At 42.7% G+C, this 26,263-nt stretch overlaps 3 protein-coding genes across 3 annotated transcripts; 2 read left to right on the top strand and 1 right to left on the bottom strand.

Moving 5' to 3' along the window:
- Positions 1–2,163: 2,163 nt before the first annotated feature.
- LOC134089490 (uncharacterized) lies at positions 2,164–6,444 on the top strand. Its single transcript, XM_062543933.1, has 4 exons — positions 2,164–2,293; positions 2,980–4,743; positions 5,060–5,254; positions 5,400–6,444. The coding sequence occupies exons 2-4, from the start codon at positions 2,982–2,984 to the stop codon at positions 6,353–6,355; spliced, it is 2,913 nt and encodes a 970-aa protein (XP_062399917.1). The 5' UTR covers positions 2,164–2,293; positions 2,980–2,981; the 3' UTR covers positions 6,356–6,444.
- A 1,474-nt stretch (positions 6,445–7,918) lies between these two features.
- On the bottom strand, positions 7,919–12,243 carry ela3l (elastase 3 like). The gene is made up of 8 exons (XM_062543932.1): positions 12,137–12,243; positions 11,881–11,969; positions 11,353–11,450; positions 9,793–9,921; positions 9,404–9,540; positions 8,894–9,039; positions 8,154–8,306; positions 7,919–7,979 (listed from the first exon to the last, which is right to left on the bottom strand). The coding sequence occupies exons 1-8, from the start codon at positions 12,174–12,176 to the stop codon at positions 7,962–7,964; spliced, it is 810 nt and encodes a 269-aa protein (XP_062399916.1). The 5' UTR covers positions 12,177–12,243; the 3' UTR covers positions 7,919–7,961.
- A 2,824-nt stretch (positions 12,244–15,067) lies between these two features.
- bco2l (beta-carotene 15, 15-dioxygenase 2, like) lies at positions 15,068–25,784 on the top strand. Its single transcript, XM_062542461.1, has 14 exons — positions 15,068–15,344; positions 15,463–15,575; positions 16,077–16,184; positions 18,270–18,441; positions 18,937–19,148; positions 20,297–20,412; positions 20,639–20,741; positions 21,230–21,367; positions 21,864–22,024; positions 23,772–23,942; positions 24,182–24,319; positions 24,448–24,630; positions 24,857–24,967; positions 25,245–25,784. The coding sequence occupies exons 2-14, from the start codon at positions 15,494–15,496 to the stop codon at positions 25,359–25,361; spliced, it is 1,812 nt and encodes a 603-aa protein (XP_062398445.1). The 5' UTR covers positions 15,068–15,344; positions 15,463–15,493; the 3' UTR covers positions 25,362–25,784.
- The last annotated feature ends 479 nt before the right edge of the window (positions 25,785–26,263 follow it).

The raw sequence follows: 26,263 nt of genomic DNA, 5'->3' as shown, positions 1-26,263 counted from the left end.
TGTGTGTTTAAACCATTAGTGAATATGTTGAAATTAACACAAAGCATGTCCCCCAACATAAACATGGTTGTGTTAGAATTTGACTTGTTTGTAGTTTGAACACATTTTAGGCATGCATTCCACCAAAAAGACATGGCTTGTGGGGGTTCCATATGGCACATGAGAACAGCAGATAGCTGCCACCTACTGGACATTCAGTGGATTCAGTGTTCACTGCTGCAGTAGCCTTTTTACAGTTTTTCACAGTTGCTCAAACACTAAACCCCATTCTCTGAATCAAATTCTCAAATGCCTGAACACATTTATTGAATTATTCCCTTTTTTGGCAAAACCATAGACTACTTTCACCCACTTTCACCCATTTTACCAAACTCATTAACCCTTTTTGCAAAACTGTGAACACATTGTGCATTCTGATGCTACCGCAACTTCTAAAGGCTACTTTTGATTCCATGCGCCATGAGATTTCCTGAATGGAGAAGTGGAGGCAGTCTTCCAGATGACAACCGACCTGTCAGATACACAGGAGAATTCCTACAAAATCGGGCATTGTTTGCGGGCATGTTCATGGATAGGCCTGTGGAGTAGGCTAGCCTATTCCGGCGGAGCTATCTCGGGCTAACGGTCGCGGAGGACGAGGGAGGCGAGGCTTCAGCGCTCCGTTGGGGCTGGATGGAGACGGATGCAGCGCTGGAAAGGCACTCGGAGGACGAGTCTGTCTGTATGTCTACAACTGCTGGTGCTTTACAGCCGTCATTCGAGAGATGGACACCCTCCTCTCCATCCTGGGACTAGGGGACTGGACCCACACACACACACACACACACACACACACACCCACCCTTGTCTGTCCTGTTCTCCCCTTGTCTTGTCTTGTTTGTCTTAGCCTATATGTTGTGCGTCTTATGTGTCGCTATGCCTGCATGGAGAAATTGCCCCTCGGGGATAAATAAAGTGTTTTGAATTGAATTGAATTGAATTGAATTGAATTCTTAATTATATTGATAACCAAACAATGCAGAAGTTGAACACAATTAGTGCACAGTTGTCTCCATTTGAACACTACCACTCAAAATTGATAACACTTCTGTCTAATGATGTGACAACCAATATAGGCTAAGTCAGTTCAGAGTTGACAGAGACGCAGGGGACAACAAGTGTGTGTTACAGTAGAAGTGGGATACAAGGAAGAGGAGGGTGCAGGTAGGAGGAAGAGGATGAAGAGAAAGACAGAGAGTCCCAAGAGTTGCAATACTGTAAATGATGATATTTGGGCAACAATCATTGACCATGTTCTGGTTCATGGAATGCCAATGAGAGAAGCAGGACTTCATGGTCCAACCCAACATCAGTGGTTTCTCTGTGGCGTCAATAATCCAAAGATTCAGACTACAGAAGAGAAATAGCGTAAATGTCCATTATCATACAGTACAGTATTAGTAGCCTAATCACTGAACATCCACTGTTACACACTTACTGTAGCCTACTACCCTTTGAGCTCAACTCTGAGAGAGTGAAAGAGCTGAGTTATCAGTATGTCCAAGTAAGGCTAAATTTAGGCACAATACAATATTACAGTATTGCACTTACAGTACTATCAGAGTCTGTGGCATCACAGTACAAATCATATTCAGTACAGTATTGGCCTGTCTTTCTGTTCACTTACAAAACTATTGATTTATATCTTCATATAGGCTAGAGGATATGAGTGGAGAGTGATATAAGTCCTTATTCTTTATTTTCATTGTGATATTTTATTTTTCAAATTAGAATGAATACAATTCCTCCAGGAGCCATAAACCCTGCCCTGAAAACTGTGTCTTCTATTGTTTGGTGTATTGTCTTATCACTGCTCTGAAGGAGTGTAATTTTGCCTGATGTGTTCAATGATTTGAGACCATTAGTTAGTTTTGAGCAAAGTTAAAAGTGTTTTGAGGTGATTGTTCAGTTTTGCAACAAGATTGAAGGGTTTCGAGAATATTAGTTTGAGAAATGAGTTTTGTGTTCACAGTTTTGAGAAAAAGGTAAAGAGTTCTGAAAAATTGTTGAAAAACTGTAACAACTTATCTCCCAAGAACTGACACTACCTGACCGTCCACAAGTGACCACAAATGGACCAATCAGAGAGCCAATAACGTCACTTCCCGAAAATTCCCGGCGGTGTTTTTTAACCTAGCTCATCTTCAACGTTGTTTATCTCCAACATCGAGAGGGGCCACTTCCAAGACCACTCGGGCGAACCGGCACGATTCTACTTTCAAAATAAGCGGTGCTTTACTAGGCTACTGCATTCGTAAGTTTGGTTTATTTTCTTGTTACGCAGAGTTTAGTAGCCACGGTGTGCAACCACGCGCAACAGGTTTTTGAGGTAGCCTAGGTAGGCTACTGTACTGTAGCCTAGTAGGTTTCGTTCAGTGGGTGTGTCAGAGGTGTTATCCTTATCATCATTGGTGTATCCTATCTAGAACGAAGAAAATGGAAGCTATACATAATGTCATTACATATAAAGAACGTATTGTTAACTCTAGTTTTCGTTAACCAGTGTCGTTGTTGTACCACTAGTAACATTCTTTCACACACGCGTACGTAACGTCACAGACCACATGGAGGTGTGATCAAAGCTCCGCTTTAACCCTCTCTGGTGTGATTTGACCCTCGTTTGGAAGTTTCGGTAGGCGACAGTGCCAGTTTTTCTTCCACTTTGTTTGAGGCAACTAGAATTGTTATGTCAACTAGAAATGTTTCATGTCATCTATGTGCGAAGATCAGGTTAATCTTGATACTTTATAGTCTCTGCTTTGTTGTAAATCAAGTGCCCATCTAACTATTACATTGTGTTCATATTAGACCATAATGATGGGCAGTTACTTTTAAACAGATAGAAATGATATATGCAACAGGCAAGTTGCTCTTTGGTGCCTATGTGCTTGAAAATGGTAGTCTTCTAGGCTATGAAAACGGTCCTTTTTTTACCAACAGAGATGGAGACACAATTCGGAGAGTCGGCTGATGGCAGTTTCTTTCTCAGTGATTCCTTGGAGGCAGTCAGTGTGAAATCAGAGAACGAGGAGAGCCCACTGTGGCACCCTCTTTCACCTGATCAGGTTGCGGAGTCAACCAGGATGGCTGATGTGCAACAGAGAAGTTGTGTGTCGGACCTTTGTCTCCCTGCTGCCTGGATACCTGTTTTACCTCCCCTGGACCAGCAGTGGATTTCCAGGGCACTCTTCAAGTGGTCGCAAACTGGACAGCCAGAGCTGGACTTTGCCATTGTGGATAAGAACTGGTGGTATCCCCCGCAGCCATCGCCTGTCCCCACTGCCATCCCAGAAATGGTGAGGTACTTTGGACATCCCTTCTTCATCTGGATGCCGATGAAGGTCTGGCACGTGCAGCTGTTCTGTCCACATAAAGATTGCGGAAAGGAGCTCAGCTTTGTAGGACTGCACCAGCAGATCAGGCGTGTTGTTGGCCTCAGCCGCACCTACTTCATGGCAACGGAGGACCTCAGCTGCAGGGGCTGCAGTAGGGCCGTGGCTAGCTGGAGCCACAGCATTGTACATCAGCTGGACATCTGCCACCAAGTCCAGTTTCCTTGTCTCCTCTCCTCTGAGCTGGGCTGTGACCGGCAGGTGGTGCGGCAGCTGCGGTTCGGGGGTCCTGGGAAGAACATCCGCCAGTTTCAGACCCAGCTGGAGGAGCAGCACACAGAGTCCTGGCTGCAGAAACAGATCCTCTTCCTGACCGATTTCAGGAGACTGATGCAAGCTGTTGCGTCTGGACTGAAAACGCCAATCATGCTTGGGGATTTGCCCACAATGCTCCCGGTTCCAAAGCATCGTTGGCTGATGCAGGCGTATTCCCAGGATCTGCTCTGCCGGCTGGAGGAGACAAAGGCGTCCATCACCTCCCAGTTTGGACGAATCTTAAAAATGGACTCGGCCAAAAGAATTGTAAAGAAGCTGGCAGGGGAGAGTAATGCAACATCATCCTGGGTCACCAACATCATCAATGAGCACGGTCAGGTGATCATGTCCGTGCTCACGGCCAGCGAGGGCAGAGGGCTGGAAAAGATGATGGGTGGCGTCGTTAGCCGCTACCAAGACGGCGGTGTGCCACCGCCCGAGGTGCTGTATGTCCAGCAGGACTGCTGTGGGTCCACGCATGTCCGCAACATGTTCAGGCCGTGGCACAGCACAGAGATTCGCCTGGACGTTTGGCAGTTCATGCAAAGAATCGCCGCGGGATGCACGAGCGACTCGCACGCCTTTTACGCTGAATTCATGAACAGGCTTGGTCACTGCGTATTCATATGGGACCAGCGGGACATCCAAGCACTCAGAGAGGCCAAACGGGCAGAGCTGGAGGACCAGCAGCAGACGCGACCCTCGGACGCAGATGTCACGCGTCACATCTCCAGGGCTGAGATGGCGTTGCACTGCAGGAGGAGCACCAGAGGCAGCAGTGAGATGGAGGAGCGCATCACTGCGCTGATCCAGGCCTGCGACGGAGAGACGGGCTGCCACCCTCTCGGCGTGCCCCTCATTAACTCCGTGAGGATGGCAGAGATCTGGGAGGCCCAGAAGAGGCACCTCCCTTGCATCCAGGACCCTCCAGGCGTGCAGCTGTACACACAGACGGGGACCCTGCGCAAGGGCCCGCGCAGTCTGCCCACCTACAGGTGTGCCAGGGACACCACCTCACTGCAGCGTTTCCACCACCACATAAACAGCTTCATCCCAGGTAAAGGGGTTCATTCTAACTTTCTCACAGACTGATGGCAGTTTCTGTCTCAGTGATTCCTTGGAGGCAGTCAGTGTGAAATCAGAGAACCAGGAGAGCCCACTGTGGCACCCTCTTTCACCTGATCAGGTTGCGGAGTCAACCAGGATGGCTGATGTGTGTGTTGGACCTTTGTCTCCCTGCTGCCTGGATACCTGTTTTACCTCTAATTTAATTCTAATTTTCTTACAAAATAAATGTAAAAAATGTACATTTCACACAGTGCGTCATGTAGATTGTTGCGTAACACTTGTCTGTGTTTCACGTGTATTTGTAGGAACTGTGGCCAGTGCGGCGTTGTTTCAGGCCTATCTGGTGGAGGGCATAGGGAGGTGGAATGAGGACAGGGCCGTGGCAGCAGAGGGGAGAGTCGTGTCCCACAGTGGCCGCCTCAGGGACGCTGCCAACCGGCTCGCCAGGGAGGTCATGGGAATTACACCGACGGACTCCACTGGGTCGCCAAATTATACAGGTAGACATTTCTGTCAGCAAAAACCACTTGTATTACTGTATTGTCTAAATGAAAGTCTTAAATGCCGTTACTATTTTATGTTTACTCATATCCATAATATAATTGTTCGAGTTTACTTATTCCTTCATTCATTCTCTTTTTTCAGGTGAACTCATAGGAGTGGAGTACTTGTATGATCAGACCGGCAGTGCTCTGGAGGATTACCAGCTGACTGTCTCAGCGCTGGAGACGGAAGAGGTGACCGTGGCCGAGGACGAGGGCTTTGTGGAGCACGTGGAGCAAGTGAAGCTTGAGGACGTCACCATCTCCATGCCTGAGGAGTCTGATCCACCTCCCTCTCCCGCCACATCCAGCAGAGCCACATCCACATCTGCTGTGTGTTTATCCTCTCCCCCCACCTCCACCACCACAGCCATCGCTTCCACACATTCTGCCCTTGTTATCCGGTCATCCTCTCTCCCCGCCTCAGCCACCAAAGACATGACGTCTACATCTTCTGTTCTTGCTGTCCAGTCATCTGCTCTCCTCCCCTCGACTGCCACAGCCGTCACCTCAACAAAGAAAGCAAAGCTCCGTCTGACCACTGAGCCAGCGGCGGCTCCAACTTGGCGTCCCCTGGCCGGGGCCGGAGCCGGAGTTGGAGCTGGAGCTGGAACGCCGCAGTCTTGTCCTATCTCTGTCCTCTCCTCCGCCGGCCCCAGGTCTCTCCCTGCCGTGCCGGTCCTAATTCTACCCAGACTAGGTCCTGAGGATCCCACTAATCAGCTGGCCCCATCTAGGCTGCTCCTTCCTCCCGGGGTGACCCTGGTGGCCGTTGGGTCTTCACGGGGGGTCTCGGGGCAGTACCCTCATTCGGCGTCGGTGCCGTACAGCACCCAGCGCTACAGGAAAAGGAAGTGGGAGAGAGGCACGCACACGCGCAAGTATGTCAAAAGAAGAGATGTGGTCATTTGTAAACAGTGCCAGAAAGAGAGAAAGCCGTCCACCCACGTACAATACTTTGGCAATTGGTACTGTGAAGAGACGTCTACTGTCAAACTGTCTGAATGGAGAAAGAACTTGGCAGCCAGAGGTTACGGAAAAAAGAAAGAGTCGAAATAACATTCCATTGTGCTTATTTGTTTCGTTTATTGTATTATTTGTTTTTGTTATTCAATAATACATTTCCAATACAAAAATACATCCCTTTATATACTGTTGGTATATTTTTTCCAATATCATTTCCAATATGTACTACATCAACAGTATATTAGATATATTTGTGTATGTAAAATGCACTGTAACTAAAACAAGAAGTAGCCTATTCATGTTGATTTTGAACAGATATTCATGGCCATGGTCGGGTTTTTATATAAATTACTGTTAATCAATTAATGTGTCTTACACTCCTTTGTCCAATAGCTCGTCACACTTTCTGGCAGGAAGTGGTTCAAACTGATTTTTCTGAATGAGTTAAAGATCTTTCCTAAACTGGTCTCAGAAATCAGTGTTGCCAAAATTGAACTGAATCAATAAAATATGTGTAGCATTGCCACTGAATGATGGTCAAATACTTCAACTGGATTTTAAATTATTTTATATGTATGTATTTCCAATCATGAAGTCATTGTAAGGCCTAAAGCACAAATACAAATACATTAGCTGCATTGTCATGTACTGTAGCCTCAGGCATTACCCTAGCTTCATATACTCGCATCAATTAACACTAACTCAACTTATAGGCCATGCAGTCAATCTAGCGTTTGACATAAAACAAATGGCAATAGTAATCATTCCAAGTTTTTTGTGATCCCTAGGTATATCTGATTAACTGATTATCTACCGATTTATATTTAGTGGAACATACTTTTTTTCAAGGTCAAAGGTAGCAATTTCCAATGCATTTTTTCCATTGGGATTGACTGCAGGTGAAATGGGTAAAATGTTAAACTATAGATATCAAATTGAAACTTTCACAGTTGTTTACTCACTTTAAGGCAATTTAAGATTTTTTTGTATTGCAAGTTTTCTGAAATGTGATGTTTAGATATGCAAATGAGACCAGTTTTACTTAAATATGCGGCAATTTGCATGTATTTCTAGAAAACAAAATCTGAACAATAGGTATAGTCAGCTTCAAAATGATTGCTGCATTTTGCTTATATATTGGATAGCCTATACAAAGAGAATATTAGATCTCTTCATATCACCTCAAAAATGAGGAAATCAAGTCAAGTCAAAATCATTTATTTTATTCAAGCTCATCAAAGCCCAATGAAAACATTTCAAGTATTAGCGTGGTATTTACGGCAACAAATATGTTGACTAAACTACAGTACTTTTTAATGACCATCCATCACTGCTGTCTTGGCTTCAATATTTATTTTCCTCAATAATCACTTTTGCCAAGAAACTGTATGCTTACTCTGGTCAAAAAATGATGTGCCATTATTTTAACATCACAACATACTGTACACATTTGCCTTTACTGGATATGTAATGAATATTTTAGCTTCATTCTCCGTGATTCTTTTTTCCCCTTGATGAAAAGAATTCTCTCTCTCTCTCTCTCTCTCTCTCTCTCTCTCTCTCTCTCTCTCTCTCTCTCTCTCTCTCTCTCTCTCTCTCTCTCTCTCTCTCTCTCTGTCCATCTCCATAAAGGGACCAAACATTAGAGATCATTAATCTTATTCAAATGTCTTTATTGTACTGTAAAATAGGTTCCATCTTAGTTGTTCATCATAGCCTGTAAAAAAACAAAAACAATATTTTAAATGGGATAATAATTGTGTAGTTATGTTTACATATTGTACTTCAGAAGATATCACTTAAGAATTTGAATATTTGAAATACGTGAACACTACACACACACGCTTGGCTCAGATGCTACACCTCTGTGTATGAGTGTTGAAACCTTTACCTGGTCGATCCAGTCGTTGAAGGCAGACACGCGGGTGAAGACCGTGGGCTTCCTGATGAAGTTGCAGCCCAGGCCAGAGACGAAGCTGGCAATGCCGTGGACCTCCCAGGTGCCCGCAGCGTTCTTGCAGTTCAGGGGGCCACCAGAGTCACCCTTTGCCCAGAGAGACAAGTCGTCAACAGAGGCTACTGCCAGGTGTGCACATCCACACACTGACATCGACAGTTAGTCGCACGCACGCACGCACGCACGCGCACGCACGCACGCACGCACGCACGCACGCGCACACACACACACACACACACACACACACACACACACACACACACACACACACACACACACACACACACACACACACATACACAGTTTCTACTCAAGACCATACATTTTTGGATGCGTCTCTGTGCCATTGCATATACAAAGCATCCATTTTAAATAGCATTCAACTGACTTGATCTCTATCCTCTCTTGTACGTGTATAAGCCCTTTAACGTAACCAACCACACACTGTTGATATTTTGCCATTTCTATCTATCACAGAAAATTCACCTGAGGAAGGTCTATGACCCGAAACGTTGTAAATATATGTAAGCATGCGTAATGGACAGTGTGCGGGATTCTTCCTCACAAGTTTAGCTGGGTAACCTATTCCGACGCACCTGTCCCTACAAAAGAGGTGTGCAAAAGCGTTTTGTAAACTGCCATTTCTGTCTATGCCTCTGGTACGGTCCACTCACATTGCAACCACCAACCACGCCGTCTCCTCCGGCACAGACCATGGTGGTCCTGAGAGCAGGTCCCCACCAGTCGCTCTTGGTGCAGGTGGCGTGATCCACCACGGGCATCAGGGCCTGCTGCAGGTTATCAGCGATGGGGCCTCCAGCTGCAGGACAACAGGGGACACACACCTCAGTCAGACCTCTAGAGCACTGGACACATTCCACAGCTGTTAATCTACACATATTCACACACACACACACGCACACACACACACACACACACACACACACACACAGAGATAAAAGTCTGCAGTCTTTACAGTCAGGGGGCATATGTACACACAAACATACCTGGAGTTCGCCTCTGACTGACTTGTCACACAGAAAGTACATAAAGCACTTCAATGGCCACACCATATGTGACTCATAAATCAAACTCAGACTCACTGTATGCTTATAGATGAGTGCACAGATATTAGTGGGACGTACCTTAGAAGGACAAAAAGAAATATGGGTGAACAGCCTTACTGTAGAGTCTGCCCCAGCCGGTGATGTAGCAGGGGTAGTCCTGGGAGAGGATGTTGCCGGCGGTGGGGATGCAGGCCAGCTGGACAGAGTCACTCAGGGTCACGTGCTCGGACAGCTTGATCAGGGCGATGTCATTTCTGTAGAGCACAGAGCCATCATGATTCACAATTACAGGCATAACTCTTCAGGGTCATAGGTAGCGCCACTGTTTACAGTAATATTGTCTCAAAGACTTCACCACTTGAGAAAAGACGTGATGATGAGTGATCTTCTACGTCATTAAAGAATCCTGTAAAGCATGTGTGAGCAGCACTGATAGATGTACACGCACACATGCCCCAACATTTTAATCACGCATTTTAACGACCAAAAAAGGGTCTTCTCCTCACCCAAAGGCCACGAAGATGGGGTTCCACTTCTCGTGAACGATCATTTTCTCGGGGGTGATGGCCTTGGAGCCGGCCTCGTCCTGCACCAGGTTGTGCTTTCCGACGAAGACTCTGTAGGTCAGGTCAGTGCTGTGGGGGAGAGAGAGTCAGACATGCAGTGTATCTAATCCACACAGAACATCCCTGGGCCTGAGTAAAGCCAAAAATGTGTCAATCAGCTACCATTTCTGTTTGCCAAAATTCCTCAAATTAAACTTTTTAGTTACACACGAATCACAATTGTAAGGATAGATTACAATTTTGCAGACATTGCAGTTTTTTCCAATTGCTAAAACACAATTTTGAAAACTCGCACACAATTTTGAAAATTCACACACAATTCACAAAACCACACCCCAAATTGCAAAATACCTCAATCTACCTAGCAAAATGAAGCACTGCAACCAAAACTGCATATAACACCAAAATCAAACTTTTGCACCACATGGCACACACTTCATTCTTTCACAAGATTTTTGTCTCAGCAAATACACACTGTTGGTCATAATGGAAAACACTCTTATCTTTAGTATGCTTTGCCATAATACTAAAATAGTATAAATTGTAGAAAGTTCTTTACGTGCACATAAATATTTGCAGATACAGATGCATGTTGTACAAACTTTCTTTTCACCAAGTCAGTGCAACATACAGTATGCACAGCAAGTATAGTATATTTATATTGGACTCTCCCTTCCCCTCTCATTCTCACGCTCCCTCTTCTCTCTCCCTGCAATGTCTTCCATTCTTGTTGTAAAAAAGGTGCTCGTTGTTCAATGATTTTACTGTATTGTTTTTATCTTTGTGAAGCACATTGGGTTGCCCTGCTGGACAAAATGTGCTATATAAATAAAGTTGCCTTGCCTCACCTTACCTGTGGTCATTTCATAGTGCTTACCTCCTGATGGAAGTGGTATAAATTACAGTAAGATTTTAGGTGTTTGGCTAGGTGGCACATGTATTGGTCAATTAGCTCATGTGTGTTATCTTGGATGGCATTGTTTTGAAACTGCAAACATGTGACTTTATGTCAGATTTTTGTGTCTTATGCAGAAAACCGTGTTCAGTGCATGCAAAAAGTGCTATTTTGCATTGCAAAATGTGTGTAAAGCTGAAAATGTGTTTAGACATTTGGAGACTTGATAGGATGTGTTGCTCTCTGTGTGTCAGTTTGAATAATTGTGCTATGAATGTCATTTTAGTGTGTTAGCATTTGGAAAAAACTGTAATATTATATAACACAGGAGACCAATAACCAATCACATTATGCAAGACTGAACACTAAAGAGAGGGATATTACTTGTGTGCGTGTGTGTGTGTGTGTGTGTGTTTGTGTGTGTGTGTGTGTGCGTGTGTGTGCGTGTGTGTGTGTGTGCGTTTGTGTGTGTGTGTGTGTGCGTGTGTGTGTGTGTGTGTGTGTGTGTGTGTGTGTGTGTGTGTGTGTGTGTGTGTGTGTACTGTGTGTGTGTGTGTTTGCGTGTCTGTGTGTGTGTGTGTGTGTGTGTGTGTGTGTGCTATTACTTGATGCAGTGGGCAGCGGTCATGACCCAGTTGGTGGCAATCAGAGATCCTCCACAGGTGTGTCCCCACTGGCCGTTCCTCTGGTACTGCAGAGAGATCTGAGGAAGGAGTCGGACAAAACATTTAGGGTTGAGAGAGAACAGCACGTGTACGTTTCACTTGCATAGCCACGGCTTTGATGCATGGAAATGTGAAGAGGTGAACTAAGAAAAAGATAATAATAATAATAATAATAATAATAATAATAATACATTTTATTTATAATGCACTTTACATCAGAGATCTCAAAGTGCTACAGGTTAAAAACAAAAATAAGATGAGCAATTTCATTAAAAAGAAAACAAAAAGAGGAAAAAGAAAAAGAGAGGGAGGAAGAAGAGTAAAGCAGGAAAGGAAGGAGTAAAAGCAGGAGCAAAGACACACACAAAAAGGAAGAAGGAGAAGGAGAGAATGAGAGAAAGGATAGATTGAGAGAATGAGAGAAAGGAGAGATGATGAGAGATTGAGAGAATGGTCTCCATACTGTACCTGCCAGGGCCAGCTGTTGGGGACGGCGTCCACGCCGTTGACCACGCGAGTCATGACCGGCTCGACGGCGGGGGTGCCGCACCCGAAGGCTGAGGAAGTGAAATAGAACTCCTTCACTCTGTCGCCACTTTATCTGACTAAAGTTTGGATTTATTTACCACACATTCTCTTTCACTCCCGCTCTCTTACACACAAATACACACACACACACACACACACACACATACACACGAATGCACGCGCACAGAGCCCTTACCGCTAGCGATGAGCACAGAGGCCAGCACAATGGAGAACATGTTGACTTGGTTCAACTGCGGTGAGAGGGTCTCTAACAGGGTGGCTTTTAAACGTTCCACTCCCAAAGTGTCACGCTGCCGGTGTGACGAAATGACCCTTTGGATAAATAACAGCGGTTTCATCATTGGCAACTCAGCTGTGCTATCAAAAGCCTTTCTCATGCATGTCCTTCAAATGTATCTCTGTGTGTGTGAGAGAGAGAGAGAGAGAGAGAGAGAGAGAGAGAGAGAGAGGGAGAGAGAGAAAGAGTGTGTGTAAAAGAGGGAAAGACAATATGTACTGTATGATTGTGGAGTGTATGTATATTTGTATGTGTGTGTGTATATATATGTGTGTGTGTGTGTGTGTGTGTGTGTGTGTGTGTGTGTGTGTGTGTGTGTGTGTGTGTGTGTGTGTGTGTGTGTGTGTGTGTGTGTGTGTGTCTGTGTGTCATGCTGTCACACATATGTCACACAGACCTGAGCACAGATACAGTGTACATCACAGAGAAGCCAGAGAATGTGCAGTTATATTATATGTCTGCACTTCATTTTCTTAGCAAGGCCTACATGTCCACACTTTACCCCAGTTAACCCAAAGGGTCTCTACCTGTAAAAGACCATGGCAATTGTTTGATTAAGCTCTAGGTCCAAATAGCTTCCAGGGCGTTCTCAGAGACATAGAATAAAATATTGACACTGTTCTGAAAAGGTATTGATCTCTTTAGTTTGAAGGAACTGAGTATGCCTACTTATTCATACTTTGTGTTCCAATAGCAATAAAGCCTCTATAATTAGAAGATGGATGAAATTACAGATTTGAATAATGTATACTGATAACTGCAAGGTTATGTGTACTTATGAGCACTCTGTTCACACATTCCGGGGTCATTCAGTGTCAAATAAGATATGGTTGTTGCTGCACCATCTCAGATTTTGTTCAAACCATGTGTATATCAAGAATGGGTCCCAAAACCAAGGTCTGTAAAATATTTCAGTTCATATTATATTTATTCATATTATATTATACTTCATATTATTTTCGGACCTTGAAATGACTTTTACAACCTGAAAATCACATTGAAAGATAAAGAGAGTCAGTAGGGGTAAACTTGTGTTTGTACACATTTTGTATTAATCATTTTTTTTTTTCTTTACACACAATGTTTTATTAATGTTTTACCAATATTTTAACTCTTCACATACAGTATAATGGGTTTAAAGACTTTCAGAATTCAACAAGATGAGGTTGTGTTTTTTGGTCATTTTCATAGGATTGGTATGTGGGGTAGCTATAGGAAAATCTAAGTAACTGTATGGGCATTCAAAGTGGCAGTGTTGTATCATATATACAGTAACTTGTTTTGCATCATAACAGGATGTACATCTTGTCTTAACCATGTGTACATGTACAGTATGAATGAAATATGGTTCATCATTGGCACTGTATGCACAAAATGACTGCAAACGGAACTATTCCCACATTGATTTTATGTGTTCCTACTAGCTACCCTAATATCTCCATGTGCATTTGTTGCAGAGACCTCAAATATTAATTGGCAACATTAATAAAGTATTGTATTTTCAGACAAAAGAATAATTGGTGCCATGATGTGGATGCAAAAAAATGATGGATACGAAAAGGTTTTGCACTTTTGTCTATATCTAGACAAATATCAGACTTTGAGGCAGTGGAGTGCAGCAACCATTTTTCTGTATTTTTTTCTGGTTTGACACGGAATGATCCCCATGTTATGTTCACCCTCATAATCACCAGGTAAGTGTTATGAAAACTTGAAATGAGATTGCCAGATCAGTACATGTCTGAAAGTCACTGGGAAAGGCAACAGCTGTCTCCCAGTTTGAGAAAAAAAGACTGACTGAGCTTTCTATTCCAAATAAGCTCAGCCATTAGATTCCTGTGCAGTTTATGTAAGCCACACTCTTATCAAATGCATTTACCCGGTTCACTTTAGAATATAGCCCAACTTTGTTTGTAAATACTTGAGTCATCCACTGTAGTGTGCATCATGTGTGTGTGTGTGTGTGTGTGTGTGTGTGTGTGTGTGTGTGTGTGTGTGTGTGTGTGTGTGTGTGTGTGTGTGTATGTGTCCTTTTCCAAACCAAACCTTGCACTCCTACATGTGAACTCTGTTTTGTAGTGACACTCACTGCTGCAGTTACAGGGATGTACTACTGAATGGGCCTATCGGGCCCAGGGCCTGGACTCCAAGGGCTCAGGGGGCCCTGAAGCACAAGCCATCATATACCAATCATATACCATGAGTTATGTTATTCATCCCACATTATTTAAAGGGACATTTCACCGATTAGCATTAAGCTTTGTATCTTTAGAAAACCAGTCATGGTTTTTGAATGGTCGTGCATCATTCCCTCAGTTTGCCTTGAGATGGGAGAAATATGGATTTCAATGAAACCCATGAATAGGACGTCCTGCTTTCAATGATGTAAGATATTTTTACATCATTGAAAGCAGGAAGTCCAACATTGAAATCCGTATTTCTCCCATCTCAAGGCAAACTGAGGGAATGATGCACGACCATTCAAAAACATGACTGTTTTTCTAATGATAGTGTCCCATTAGTAGGCCTACATATTAATGTGTCTCACTTCACTTCACTGTTTTACCTCTTTAGCCTCAGCTATACTTTATTTTGTTTTCTGTTTTAACCCCTCTCCATTCATTTGATTTGAATAGGAAAATAGATGCCCAAAATAACTGCCTGACGCCGTTATAGTGCCGCTGAGTGGTGTGACTTGCCTTTAAAGGAACTTCGGCTGCACTACCGCTGTAAGACCAGTGATAATGCAAAGTGGGTACCGACCTCGAACTGATTTGACGTTTGAAATGTTGAAGATGCAATGCCCTCTAGTGGAAGACTCGTGCACTCAGGTCTCACAAGGAAGTAGCCAACTCGCTGGTTGACGTTTATTGCAAGACATAAACAAGACTAGGTCTATCAGAGAAGCAATTTAGTTATACAAGCCATAACTACTGCCAACTACTCTCCCTGTAAGGATCATCACAGACAAGCCACCGTAAATGTAGATTAGACAACCTACACTACAGCTGTCTGAAGCTGAAGGAAATCGTTTAAGGCTAAAACCAGCGTTCGAATCAGTAATAGGCTACGTGGAAATTATACAACCGACCGTTTTGCAATTAAGGTAACCAGAACAGTGAACATTCAGAAGGTTATGCAGTTGTTGTTCTTGTTCTTTAAGTGCTAGTATTCTGTTTGTCTTTGTCAAAAGTAATTGTCTGTTTGAATGCTTAATATTATAGGGCTGGGATAGTTCTCTCCAGGAACAGTCAGATGAAGCGCACTTGGACGTTAGTGTGGAGAAGATGCGTCCAATATAATCCATGTGACAACCGGCAGCTGCATATGACATCAGGTCAGGATTGGTTATGAATGGTATTGTTTGTTTTCTACACAGACGTGTATCTTAGGCCTGGGGACCTGATTATGTCCACTGGTTTTAGCCAATGACTCTAAAGTGGGGTGATACAGGAGGTTATTTTGAGTGAAGATATAATCAGGGGAGGATTCTTTGTGTTTGCAGTATTCTTGGCATAAATAATGACGTATCCAAAAAAAATTGCATTGTCACACTGAATGTGGACGTTAAAACTGATAGAAGAGTTGACTGTCAGGTGAGCCATGTCAGCCAGACTACCAACATAATTACAGCAGGGCAATAAAACTTGTGTGTTTTATAAGCTGGTGCAATATTGAGTAACTTGTCATGGCAACAGCTCGCTGCTTGGGCTGCAGTGTGCAAGGGTCGAGTGTGTGTGCACTGCAGATCACGCCCCCTCATGTTTGCGCTCTTTCCTTGGGGAGTTTTTCTCCCTTGGGGCCTGTGAGTGGGTCTCACTCCTCATCTGTCTGACAGTGCGGAGCAGCACAGGGGCCAGAGCCACAGCAGCAGCAGCAGCAGCAGCAGCACAGCCAGCCATGCCCAAGCCCAAGGCCTCAGCACAGCCCTCCATCAGCCCCCCAGGTAATACCCACGGCTCTCCCTCCACCGGCAGCCTCTTTACTCAGGTCTGCTCTCAATCATTCTGCTCTCTCTGTCTCTCTCTCTCTCTCTCTCTCTCTCTCTCTCTCTCTCTGTCTCACTCACTCACTCACTCACTCACTCACACACACACACGCACACGCACACGCACACGCACACGCACACGCATACGCATACGCACACACACACACACACTACAAAACAACCATGCATTGTGTACTTTTGCATTGCAATATCTGTCATATCACGGTAGTGCTCCAACTAACTGGCAGTTTGACTTGCTGGCACAATGTATAAGTAAAAGACCCTTGCAAATGCATCTGATACTTGCAACAAGATACTGTTCAAGAGAAAGGTCACAGAAATATTCACTCCAGCATTTGATCTGTTCCTCTTTGTGATCTGAACATTTTAGATTGGTCTGCCCATTACATTTGTTTACTTTTTTTCAGTATTCTTCTGTCCAGCATCTCTGTTCTTTTGCCCATCACAATCTTCAATTTTTAGTCTTATTTATTCTCTTATTATTTTCTTTCAAGCTCTAAAGGCAAATCTGCTCAACGTGCACTTAGTTTATTAAGTGCTTCTTATGGGTTATGGTTTGTATACTATAGTATTTTTTATTGTCGTTAGGTCATTGATTGAATTTACATTGTTGCTTATTATCGCTATATCCTTAATATTGTCTGACCAACATTTTCAATTGTTCACTGCTAAATTGAGCTACTGTATTGTTTTTTTTATTTGTATGTCGCTTTGGACAGAAGGATCTGCCAAATCCCATAACCATACCCATAACCTTTGGCATTGGCCTGCCCGAGCTTTTATCCTTTTCTTTACAGCTCTATATTGTTAGCATCCTGAAATCACCTCCTCTGTTGATTGCATGTATTCTCGTTAAAGAGTTATGCTCTTCTGTGAAGGAAGTTAATGTTGTGAAGATCGAGATCTTCAGTTTCCTGGCTCATTCCTGGAATAGACATTTTAGGAGGAGGTTCTTTGTGTCTGGCTATTTAGAGTCAGCCATAGAGCATACCCCAGATAACCCCAACTCATCTAAAAGAAGTTGTATTGCTTCTCTATTCAGGGCAACAGTTTCCGACAGTGCTAAGATAATTTTGAAAGAGTTTTCTAATAATCACTTTGGCTTTTTTAAATGATAAACACAACATGCCATTGGAAACCAAGACGGATGTTTGCTGATTATGAGCCTCTGTATGTTTACATGGCAATAAAACCCAACAAAGCTGGCATTTCCCTGTACCAGTAGGCCTTTATAAAATGTATTGAGTGTACTCCTGCTTTAGTATTGAAATATACTAGACATAAAAAACTAGCTCTTCCCTCAAATTCAAAGAAATACGTTTTGAACGTATGTCACAAAATCACAAAATATTATATTCATCATAGAACAAATACGTTTTGCCTTTTATTATATTCATCCTATCACAAATAAAAACTATTTCAGTGGATACATTAAACATCCAATTCAGCTGTACAATCTACCTGATATTTTGAGACATTGCTGACTACTTTCAGAAGATGATACCGGCACACTTGTCCCGCTTTTCTTTATTCTTTATGTATAACAAAACCATTCTGTGTGCACTGTAAAGAGGCAGACACTGTGCTACATAACACACAACATACTGTACATAATATGTAACCTGATCTTATCTAATCTTAAACTGGTTTGAACCTATAGACCACAACACCATCTATATGATATGATATGGGTAATTATACCTGGGTGACAACGCATGTGCTGGCTCAAAGGCCCTCACCTACAAACAAATCTAAAATCCAAATGATGCAGAATTGTCCTTGTTGGATTTAAGGACTGTAGTAAGAGTACTTATAATTACCTGTGTGTAAAGCGATGGACATGGTTTTATGCAAGTTTAAAAAATGTAAAAAAAAAAAGATATTCATGCCACATTAACTGCCCCCATGCATATCCAGGGAGTTTTTCCTGATATTGATTGTAGGCTACATAAATTGAGTATCTTGCATCTTGCTGATAAGCTTTGTTAATCTGCTATTTCACATGTGTATGTCGTGTTGCAGCCCCCAAAACCCGGCCTGTTGCCAGTGGCCTGGAGGGCATCAAAGCCCTGGTGAGCACGGTGGAGGAGAGCCCCGAGCCCATCGGCACTGTTGTCAAGGGGACCATTCCATCCTGGGTCCATGGAAGCTTCCTCAGGAATGGGCCGGGGAAATTCGAATTTGGTGAACACAGGTGAAATGAACATACCCGTCATTGTTGATTTGCTTTGTATTTTCCTGTTTACATTGTAGTGTATGTTGTATGTGGTGTCTCAAGGCCAGTTCAAACACAAGATCCGCGACGAGACGAGCTGCAACATTCTAAAAACCAGCAACGTTCTAAAACTCTGCAACTAAGATTTGACATGTTGAATGTTTAGCGACGGCTTGCAACTGCTTGCAACTGCTTGCAACTTTTGATTCACACCGCCGCAACTGCTCTCCACAACCGTCTCAGACCGTCACGAATCTTTGGTTTGAACTGGCCTTTAAGCTGCTGGGACCTTGAATTTCCCCTTGGGGATCAATAAAGTATCAATCTAATCTATCTATCTATTTATCTATCTATCTATCTATCTATCTATCATTCCACATCAATGCCATCTCCTATAGGCTTCAGAATGAACTGTAACATTAATGCATATCAACTGTATGTCTCATTGTGATTGTTTGTTTTCATTTAATGCAGGTACACCCATTGGTTTGATGGCATGGCAATGATGCATCGCTTCTACATCAAGGATGGTGCGGTGACCTACTGCAGCCGGTTCTTGAGGAGTGACTCGTACGTGAAGAACTCAGAGAAGAACCGCATAGTGGTGTCTGAGTTTGGAACTCTGGCCATGCCTGACCCCTGCAAGAACATCTTTGCCCGCTTCTTCTCAAGGTTTCAGGTCCCAAGTGAGTCCATGAATGAGAGCTACAGTGTTTAGCCACCAAGAAACCGCTGACCTTAAGCACTACACACCTGGAAAATGAAGACTTCTGAAAACCAGTAGTGGTGTGTAGTGTGTCTAAGTGAAAACAACAGGGGTAACTCTGCCCTGAGCAGCACACATGCATAGTATTTAGAGATAGCGCAACCGCATTCAATTACTGAGGCAGAGGCTATCATTTAGAATATATACTTTTGATCCCGTGAGGGAAATTTGTTTCTCTGCATTTAACCCAATTTAACCGAATTAGTGAACACACACAGCACACACACAGTGAGGTGAATCACACACTAACCCAGAGCAGTGAGCTGCCTGCCCAACCAGCGGCGCTCGGGGAGCAGTGAGTGGTTAGGTGCCATGCTCAAGGGCACTTCAGCCGTGGTGGACTGGTCGGGGACTGATCGAACCGGCAACCCTCCGGTTACAAGCCCAAAGCCCTAACCAGTACACCACGGCTGCCCCAATTTCACAGTCCTCCCACTCTTTGGTGCCACCTACTCAGCTCCTCTTTTGCCCCGCTGGCCTGCCCTGCTTTCACCTGACTCGCTTCGCAAAGAGAGTCTGGCTACTCTCCATTGAGAAATGTTTCGAAGCCTAGCATCATAATGGGCGCAGAATTTGCATTAACAATGAAATCTTTGGTCCAGCCTAACCAATCACATTGATCAGGGAATCATTCAACACCACTTCCTACTTCGCCTAAACTTTAGAAACTGACAATAAACAGCAACGGCAGTTAGGAAATAATTGCTAAATGATCAATGTACACATTCTTCTGACTTTTTCAAAAAAGCTGTGCTACGACTGTTTACCACAACTACTCTCAATTTCAAAACTATAGTGTTATTCTCTCTCGTCGCTGACTGGCCCTTCCTTTGTGGGGTCTGATGGAAATGAGGTGTTCCAGATAGTGTCTCCCTGAAAGGAGATGATGTACTGTAGGTGGACATGGCCAGGCTAAACATTATCACAGCCAATTTAGATACCAAAACTCGTCGTATACTGACCATCCTGGTGGCTGATAGCAAACTAATTGAGAGAAGACAGACTAGTATCTCCGTGAGATAAGATAATTAGCCAACTAAGACTTGCTTATGTCTCACTTTTCCACAGAGGCCACTGATAATGCCAGTGTGAACTTTGTCAAGTACAAGGGTGATTATTATGTCAGCACAGAGACCAACTACATGCGCATGATTGACCCCCAGAGCTTGGAGACCAAAGATAAGGTAATATGATATATGACAACTACATGTCTAAAATATGGTGTGCACTGAATAATACTAATAGATACAAACAAACAAACAAATAAATAAATAATATAGCAATAATGCCAATCATTATCAATGACTGCACATGGACTTACCTTGAAATGCACATGGACTTTCCCTTGAGATGAATAACGTCTTATTTGTGTGTAACTTTGTTTTAGCATGTTTAATCTGCCTTCCACAGGTAGACTGGTCCAAATTCGTAGCTGTAAATGCAGCCACAGCTCATCCTCATTATGACCGGGATGGCACCACATACAACATGGGCAACTCCTATGGAAAGGCTGGTGTGTGATGCATGTCTGTTTTTCCCCTTTACCTCATTCATTCATTAAAGGGATATTCCGCCATTTTTGGAAATATGCTCATTTTCCACCTCGCTTCGAGCAAAACAATCGATATTTACCTTGTTCCCGTTCATCCAGCCATTCTGTGAGTCTGGCGATACAACTTTTAGCTTCAGCCTAGCATAGATCATTGAATCGGATTAGACCACTAGCTTCTCGCCTGCTAGCTTCATGTTTAAAAGTGACTAAGATTTCTGATAATTCAATGATCTATGCTAGGCTGAAGCTAAAAGTTGTATCGCCAGACTCACAGAATGGCTGGATGAACGGGAACAAGGTAAATATCGATTGTTTTGCTCGAGGGGAGGGGGAAAATGAGCGTATTTCCAAAAATGGCGGAATATCCCTTTAAGATACTCTAAACTCCTGCAAGCGCAATTACCCACAGCCCTCTGCTGTTTGTGAGGTCTCTCGTTGACTCTCCTCAGGGTTTTTCTACAACATCGTCCGTGTTCCTCTCCCCAAGGAGAAGGTGGAGAAGGACGAGGCGGATCTGTCGGGTGCTGAGGTGCTCTGCTCGATCCCCGCGTCCGACTCCAGGAGGCCATCTTACTACCACAGCTTTGGTGGGTCTTTCTCAATCTCAACTTGGGGTTTTTTTGTTGTTGTTGTTGTTGTTGGGGTTTTTTTTTTGCATAAATTTTTTTAGGCTTTTTGCCTTTATTTGGACAGGACAGTGAAGACAGACAGGAGGTGAGTGGGAGGGGGAGAAATGGTAGTATGGTAGACATAGTATTGACGCCTGAAAAAACTCAACTTGTTCTTGAGAAGTGCAGCTGATGAAAAAGCTTAAGATCAGTAGAACAATAGTGTGTATGGCAATGCAGCTAGAAGCTTGACAGCTTTGGAAGACTCTTTTAAAAAATATGTTTAGGTCAACTTATACATAATTTTAGCCTCATAACTGAGCAGTTATTTCAAGGATTAGTATCTCTGTACCTTTTTCATCTCTGTTTTCATTTAAATGTTTTCTTTTGGTGTCATTTGTCTCTCTGTTCCTGTGTCTCAAAAGCCTGTCAAGATATAATTTACAACATCAACATTTCATTATCGTTTTCACAGCAATGTCAGAGAATTATGTGGTGTTCATTGAACAACCCATTAAGTTGGACCTGCTGAAGTTCATGCTGTACAGAATACAAGGAAAAAGTTTCCACAAGGTCATGGAATGGGACCCATCTCTGGAAACCATCTTTCATGTTGTAGACAAACGCACTGGCAAGGTACATTCAATCACTGTGGCAATATAGTGAGATGTAATAACAAGGAATTTTGTTCACCTTATTCAAGCTAATTTACATAACGCTGCCTGGAGTTTGACTTTGGTAGGTCCCAAACTTACACAACAACAAGGTTTTGATCACAACATTACATTCGTGCCGTCTGTTTACATGGGGTACACTACTGGAATAGCCATTGTTGCCTACTTTTCCTTGAGAAGATACAGCAAGCAATCCGATTGACCATATACTGTACATGGCTGTTCAATCAGAATAGGAACGGAATACACCACCTCTTTCATTCCGATTGGAATTGTAATCAGATCAGGCATTTTTCCAATTTCCAATTGAGGTGTTTATATTTAAGCAATAAGCCCCGAGAGGCCGTGCGTTATACTGTATAATCGAACAGCTAAGGGGCGTTGTTAGGCACGACGCGAAGCGGAGTATACAGTATAAAGCACGGACTCGAGTGGCTTATTGCTTTTCTAAAACGGTTACCACGTCGATCATAATCAAGGACCGGAACTATCCGTTTTAGAAGAGAATTTCTATTCTGATTGAGTCGTTATTCTATTTCTAATCTGATTAAAAGTGACCCTGTAAACTATTGCATGCTATTGTATGCTACTGTATGCTACTGTATGCTTCTGTATGCTGGTTAGAAATGTTGTCTGACCTTCTCCGGTGTGGCAGGGCATCACCGTGTCACATGACCTTATGACCTTTCTGATATCGACCAGATTTATAAAATGATATACAGTATATTGCATGTATATATACTGTATATATATGTGCCTCCAGCACTGCACGCAAAACACTAAAACACAGGGGATTTGTCAAGCTATCAATTAGTGGTGGGGGAAAAAATCGATTCTGTTCAGTATCGCAATATTTTGTGCATGCAATTATATCGATACGAGTAGCTCAAGTATCGCAATACTTAATTATATAATTTAATTATCTATTTTACTTTTATTTGAGGCGAGTTTACTCAGGGTTTACTCTGATCACATTACATTTGTTAGATAGATAGATATATAGATAGATAAATACTTTATTGATCCCCAAGGGGGAATTTCAATATATTACGCTCTCAAGGTGACGCTTGTTGTGGCGTTTTATTGTCCATTCAACGGCAATTTCAAATCGAAAGTGTGGGTGTGTTTCGGTTCTCAACAAAAAGCAAATAGTAAGGACCTTGATATGCACCATGCCATGACAAAGTGAGTTGAACAGTGTTATTTTCCTTATTTTTTGTAATGCCTTCGAACAATATGAGAGACATGAATAGCAATATATCGCAGAATCGAATCGCAATACTTGTTGTATCGCAATATGTGTAGAATCGCAATAATATCGAATTGTGGCCCAAATATCGCAATAGTATCGAATTGTCATTCTTTTGCCAATTCCCACCCCTACTATCAATCATTATGTTCTAAGTGATTCTGTTACCAGAAGTTCAAAACGGTGGTGCCCAGATATCCAGTAAAGTTAGGCAGAGATGGGCTGTCTCTTTTGTCCCTTCAGGCCTCAGGTGGTACTGTACTAAATACAATGCAAGTCAGTAGAAAAGTGTATGAATGTAATGTCATGTCATGAATTGTAACGATCTATTTAAGACTCAAATCCCACTGAATTCTACACATCTATAGCTAAGAATCATTTTCTACCCCGTAGGTAAAGTTTAAGCACTCAGTTCGAAGCGCTAAGGTGTTGAGCGCGCTTCTTTATTTCTCCCCCGCAGGTAAGCAAGGTGAGCTACTACGGAAAGGCCATGTTCACCCTGCATCAGATCAATGCGTATGAGGAGCAGGGCCAGCTGGTCATGGACATGTGCTGTGGGGACGACGGGGCCGTCATAGGAGACTTCACACTGGAGAACCTCAGCAAGGCGTCTGGGGAGGAACTTGACAAGGTGATGATGACCACAGACTACAGATGAATGTCCCACTTTGCCCCACAAAACTATGAGCTGGGCTTTATACTTTATTAAGTATTTAGAATGTTGAATTAAATATGTTATGTCTTAAATGTGTTACAAGTGAAGGTTGGTATGAAATTAGATTTTGCAATAATTCATGAAAACCAGGCCAAAAGAAAACCATAGTTCAAGTGATGACCACAAAGTGATGTTGTTCTTTGTTTATCTGACAGTTTTACAATGGACTATGCACAAACCTGCCAAGGCGATATGTGCTGCCCCTTGATGTGAATGACCAAACACCTGTGAATGAGAATCTGGTCACTCTGCCATTCTGCTCTGCCAAGGCCGTGAAAATGCCCGATGGAAGGGTAGGGCTTTCTGTACTTGTGTGTTCCAAAAACAGCATGCTAATTTGTCGATAAAGTATTTTCATTCCGAGCATTTTGCAACACAACTAGAATAACGATTAATACGCTTTCCTCTTACTTTACTTCAGGTGTATTGTGTCCATGAGAATCTCTATGGTGATGATATGTTGGAGTTCGGGGGCCTGGAGTTTCCACAGATCAACTACAACAACTACAACACTCGCAAATACCGCTATTACTACGGCTGCGGATTCGGCCATGTCTTCAGTGACTCCCTTCTGAAGATGGATGTTGAGACAAAAGAACTTAAGGTGCTGTCCGACATATTTGTTTGATTGCCGGTTATAATTCAAAGCTAATGTAGCAGTAACAAATTAACTGACAATTTAGTGAAAGTAAATCTTTTACTTGCTGTATCCCTTAATATAAATCCAAGATGGTTGAAGTTTACTCCATGTTTACCCAGATTGATCATAATAGTATGCACAATGTCTTATACAATAAGTCTTCACATATCAATAATATTATTCTCTGTAGTCATGGCGATACCCTGGCCTTTACCCCTCTGAGCCTGTGTTTGTCCCATCACCTGATGCCACAGATGAGGATGATGGAGTGGTGATGTCAGTGGTCATCACACCCAGAGAGGTGAGACTCTTATCCGGTAGATTCACTGCATTCTACAAACTTCTGGGAAACACTACATAATCGGACAGCCTGCAGTGTCTTTATTATATTATGCTTACTAATTAACAACATGGGTACATTATTTTTTACCTTGACTTTTAAAATGACAGAACCAATTCATGTTGATTGACCAATGTAGATTGAAATGCTGTTCAAGAAATGCTGAATGGTAAGACTTGAATGTACTGTATATACAGTATATTTGGGAGCACAACTAAATCATTGTTCCTGTTTCTAGGAGAAGAGTACATTCCTATTGGTTCTGGATGCCAAGACCTTTACAGAGCTGGGACGCGCACAAGTGCCAGTCAACGTCCCATATGGATCTCATGGGGTTTTCAATGATAGAGCTTAATGTGTAGAAGAACCTCTAATCTTCTCTCAGCTATGTCCAGTGAACACCCCTTGCTGCAGTCCCCACAATCAGAGGCTAAGAGTCCTCTTAGTTCTGTAAATGTTCTGTATAATAGTCAGTGTCATGAAATATGTAACTAAACATGGTCTCGGACTATGGGCCTTCCATCATACAAATACTTTTGAAAGTTCTACAGAGAAAGTAATGTTTTCGTGTCAAATCAAATGTAATAAAATATTAGAATGAATTTGTAGCAAATGTGCTCACTGTCTTATTGAGATGGATCAGACTGTAGTCGCCGACCGATCCGAGGTGCACTCAGATCAGGCAAGCAGAGGTAGGCTAGAGGTTTGTGGTAATCGCACTGTTGCTTTGCATTTTTTATTTCAGTTTAAAATGAGCAACATAGAATCCACAAAACACTTTTCAACTTTAAAACTTCAAAGAAAAAGTCCACTGGGACCGTTCGCTTCTATGTGTATGGAGCGGTGTAGTGACTTGATTTCATGAATGCACTTTTTGACATGTTAGTTAGCCTACTCTTTTCTGGCTAGATTTAAAACTGAAATGTATTACTGGCATTTCACTTGTGTAATGACAGTAAAGTTGAATATACTCGAATCTAAAAACTCAGTAATATGAAAAAATAAATAAATAAATAACAATCTATGGTATGACCTCTTCCTGGCTGACCCCCATTGAAAAGTCAAACTGCATGAAACTGACAGTACATGTCATGCTGATACTTTTGCTCTTTTCAACTTCTCAATTTTAGAAGTTTTATACCGATGCTAAAGATTTTGTGGCTGGTTCAAATCTTTAAAGTTAGCCTACATCTGGCCCTTGTAACAACCTGTGCTGAAGTGGCCCTAACATTCTAAAGTTAGCACAAATTAGAAATT

Source organism: Sardina pilchardus, chromosome 8, assembly GCF_963854185.1.
Source record: "Sardina pilchardus chromosome 8, fSarPil1.1, whole genome shotgun sequence".
Taxonomy (NCBI): Eukaryota; Metazoa; Chordata; class Actinopteri; order Clupeiformes; family Clupeidae; genus Sardina; species Sardina pilchardus.
The sequence above is the reverse complement of the archived record's forward strand: the minus strand, read 5'-3'. Positions and strand labels throughout refer to the sequence as shown.

Bases quoted from the DNA above. Each gene is read 5' to 3' on its own strand.
- LOC134089490 (XM_062543933.1), top strand. From the start codon at position 2,982: ATGGAGACACAATTCGGAGAGTCGGCTGATGGCAGTTTCTTTCTCAGT. The intron at 4,744-5,059 runs GTAAAGGGGTTC...GTGTATTTGTAG, and splicing joins CATAAACAGCTTCATCCCAG to GAACTGTGGCCAGTGCGGCG. The intron at 5,255-5,399 runs GTAGACATTTCT...CTCTTTTTTCAG, and splicing joins TGGGTCGCCAAATTATACAG to GTGAACTCATAGGAGTGGAG.
- ela3l (XM_062543932.1), bottom strand. From the start codon at position 12,176: ATGTTCTCCATTGTGCTGGCCTCTGTGCTCATCGCTAGCG. The intron at 11,970-12,136 runs GTAAGGGCTCTG...TCACTTCCTCAG, and splicing joins CTCTGTGCTCATCGCTAGCG to CCTTCGGGTGCGGCACCCCC. The intron at 9,922-11,352 runs GTAATAGCACAC...TCTCCCCCACAG, and splicing joins ACCGCTGCCCACTGCATCAA to CACTGACCTGACCTACAGAG.
- bco2l (XM_062542461.1), top strand. From the start codon at position 15,494: ATGAAGCGCACTTGGACGTTAGTGTGGAGAAGATGCGTCCAATATAAT. The intron at 15,576-16,076 runs GTCAGGATTGGT...TCTGTCTGACAG, and splicing joins GCAGCTGCATATGACATCAG to TGCGGAGCAGCACAGGGGCC. The intron at 20,413-20,638 runs GTAATATGATAT...TGCCTTCCACAG, and splicing joins GCTTGGAGACCAAAGATAAG to GTAGACTGGTCCAAATTCGT.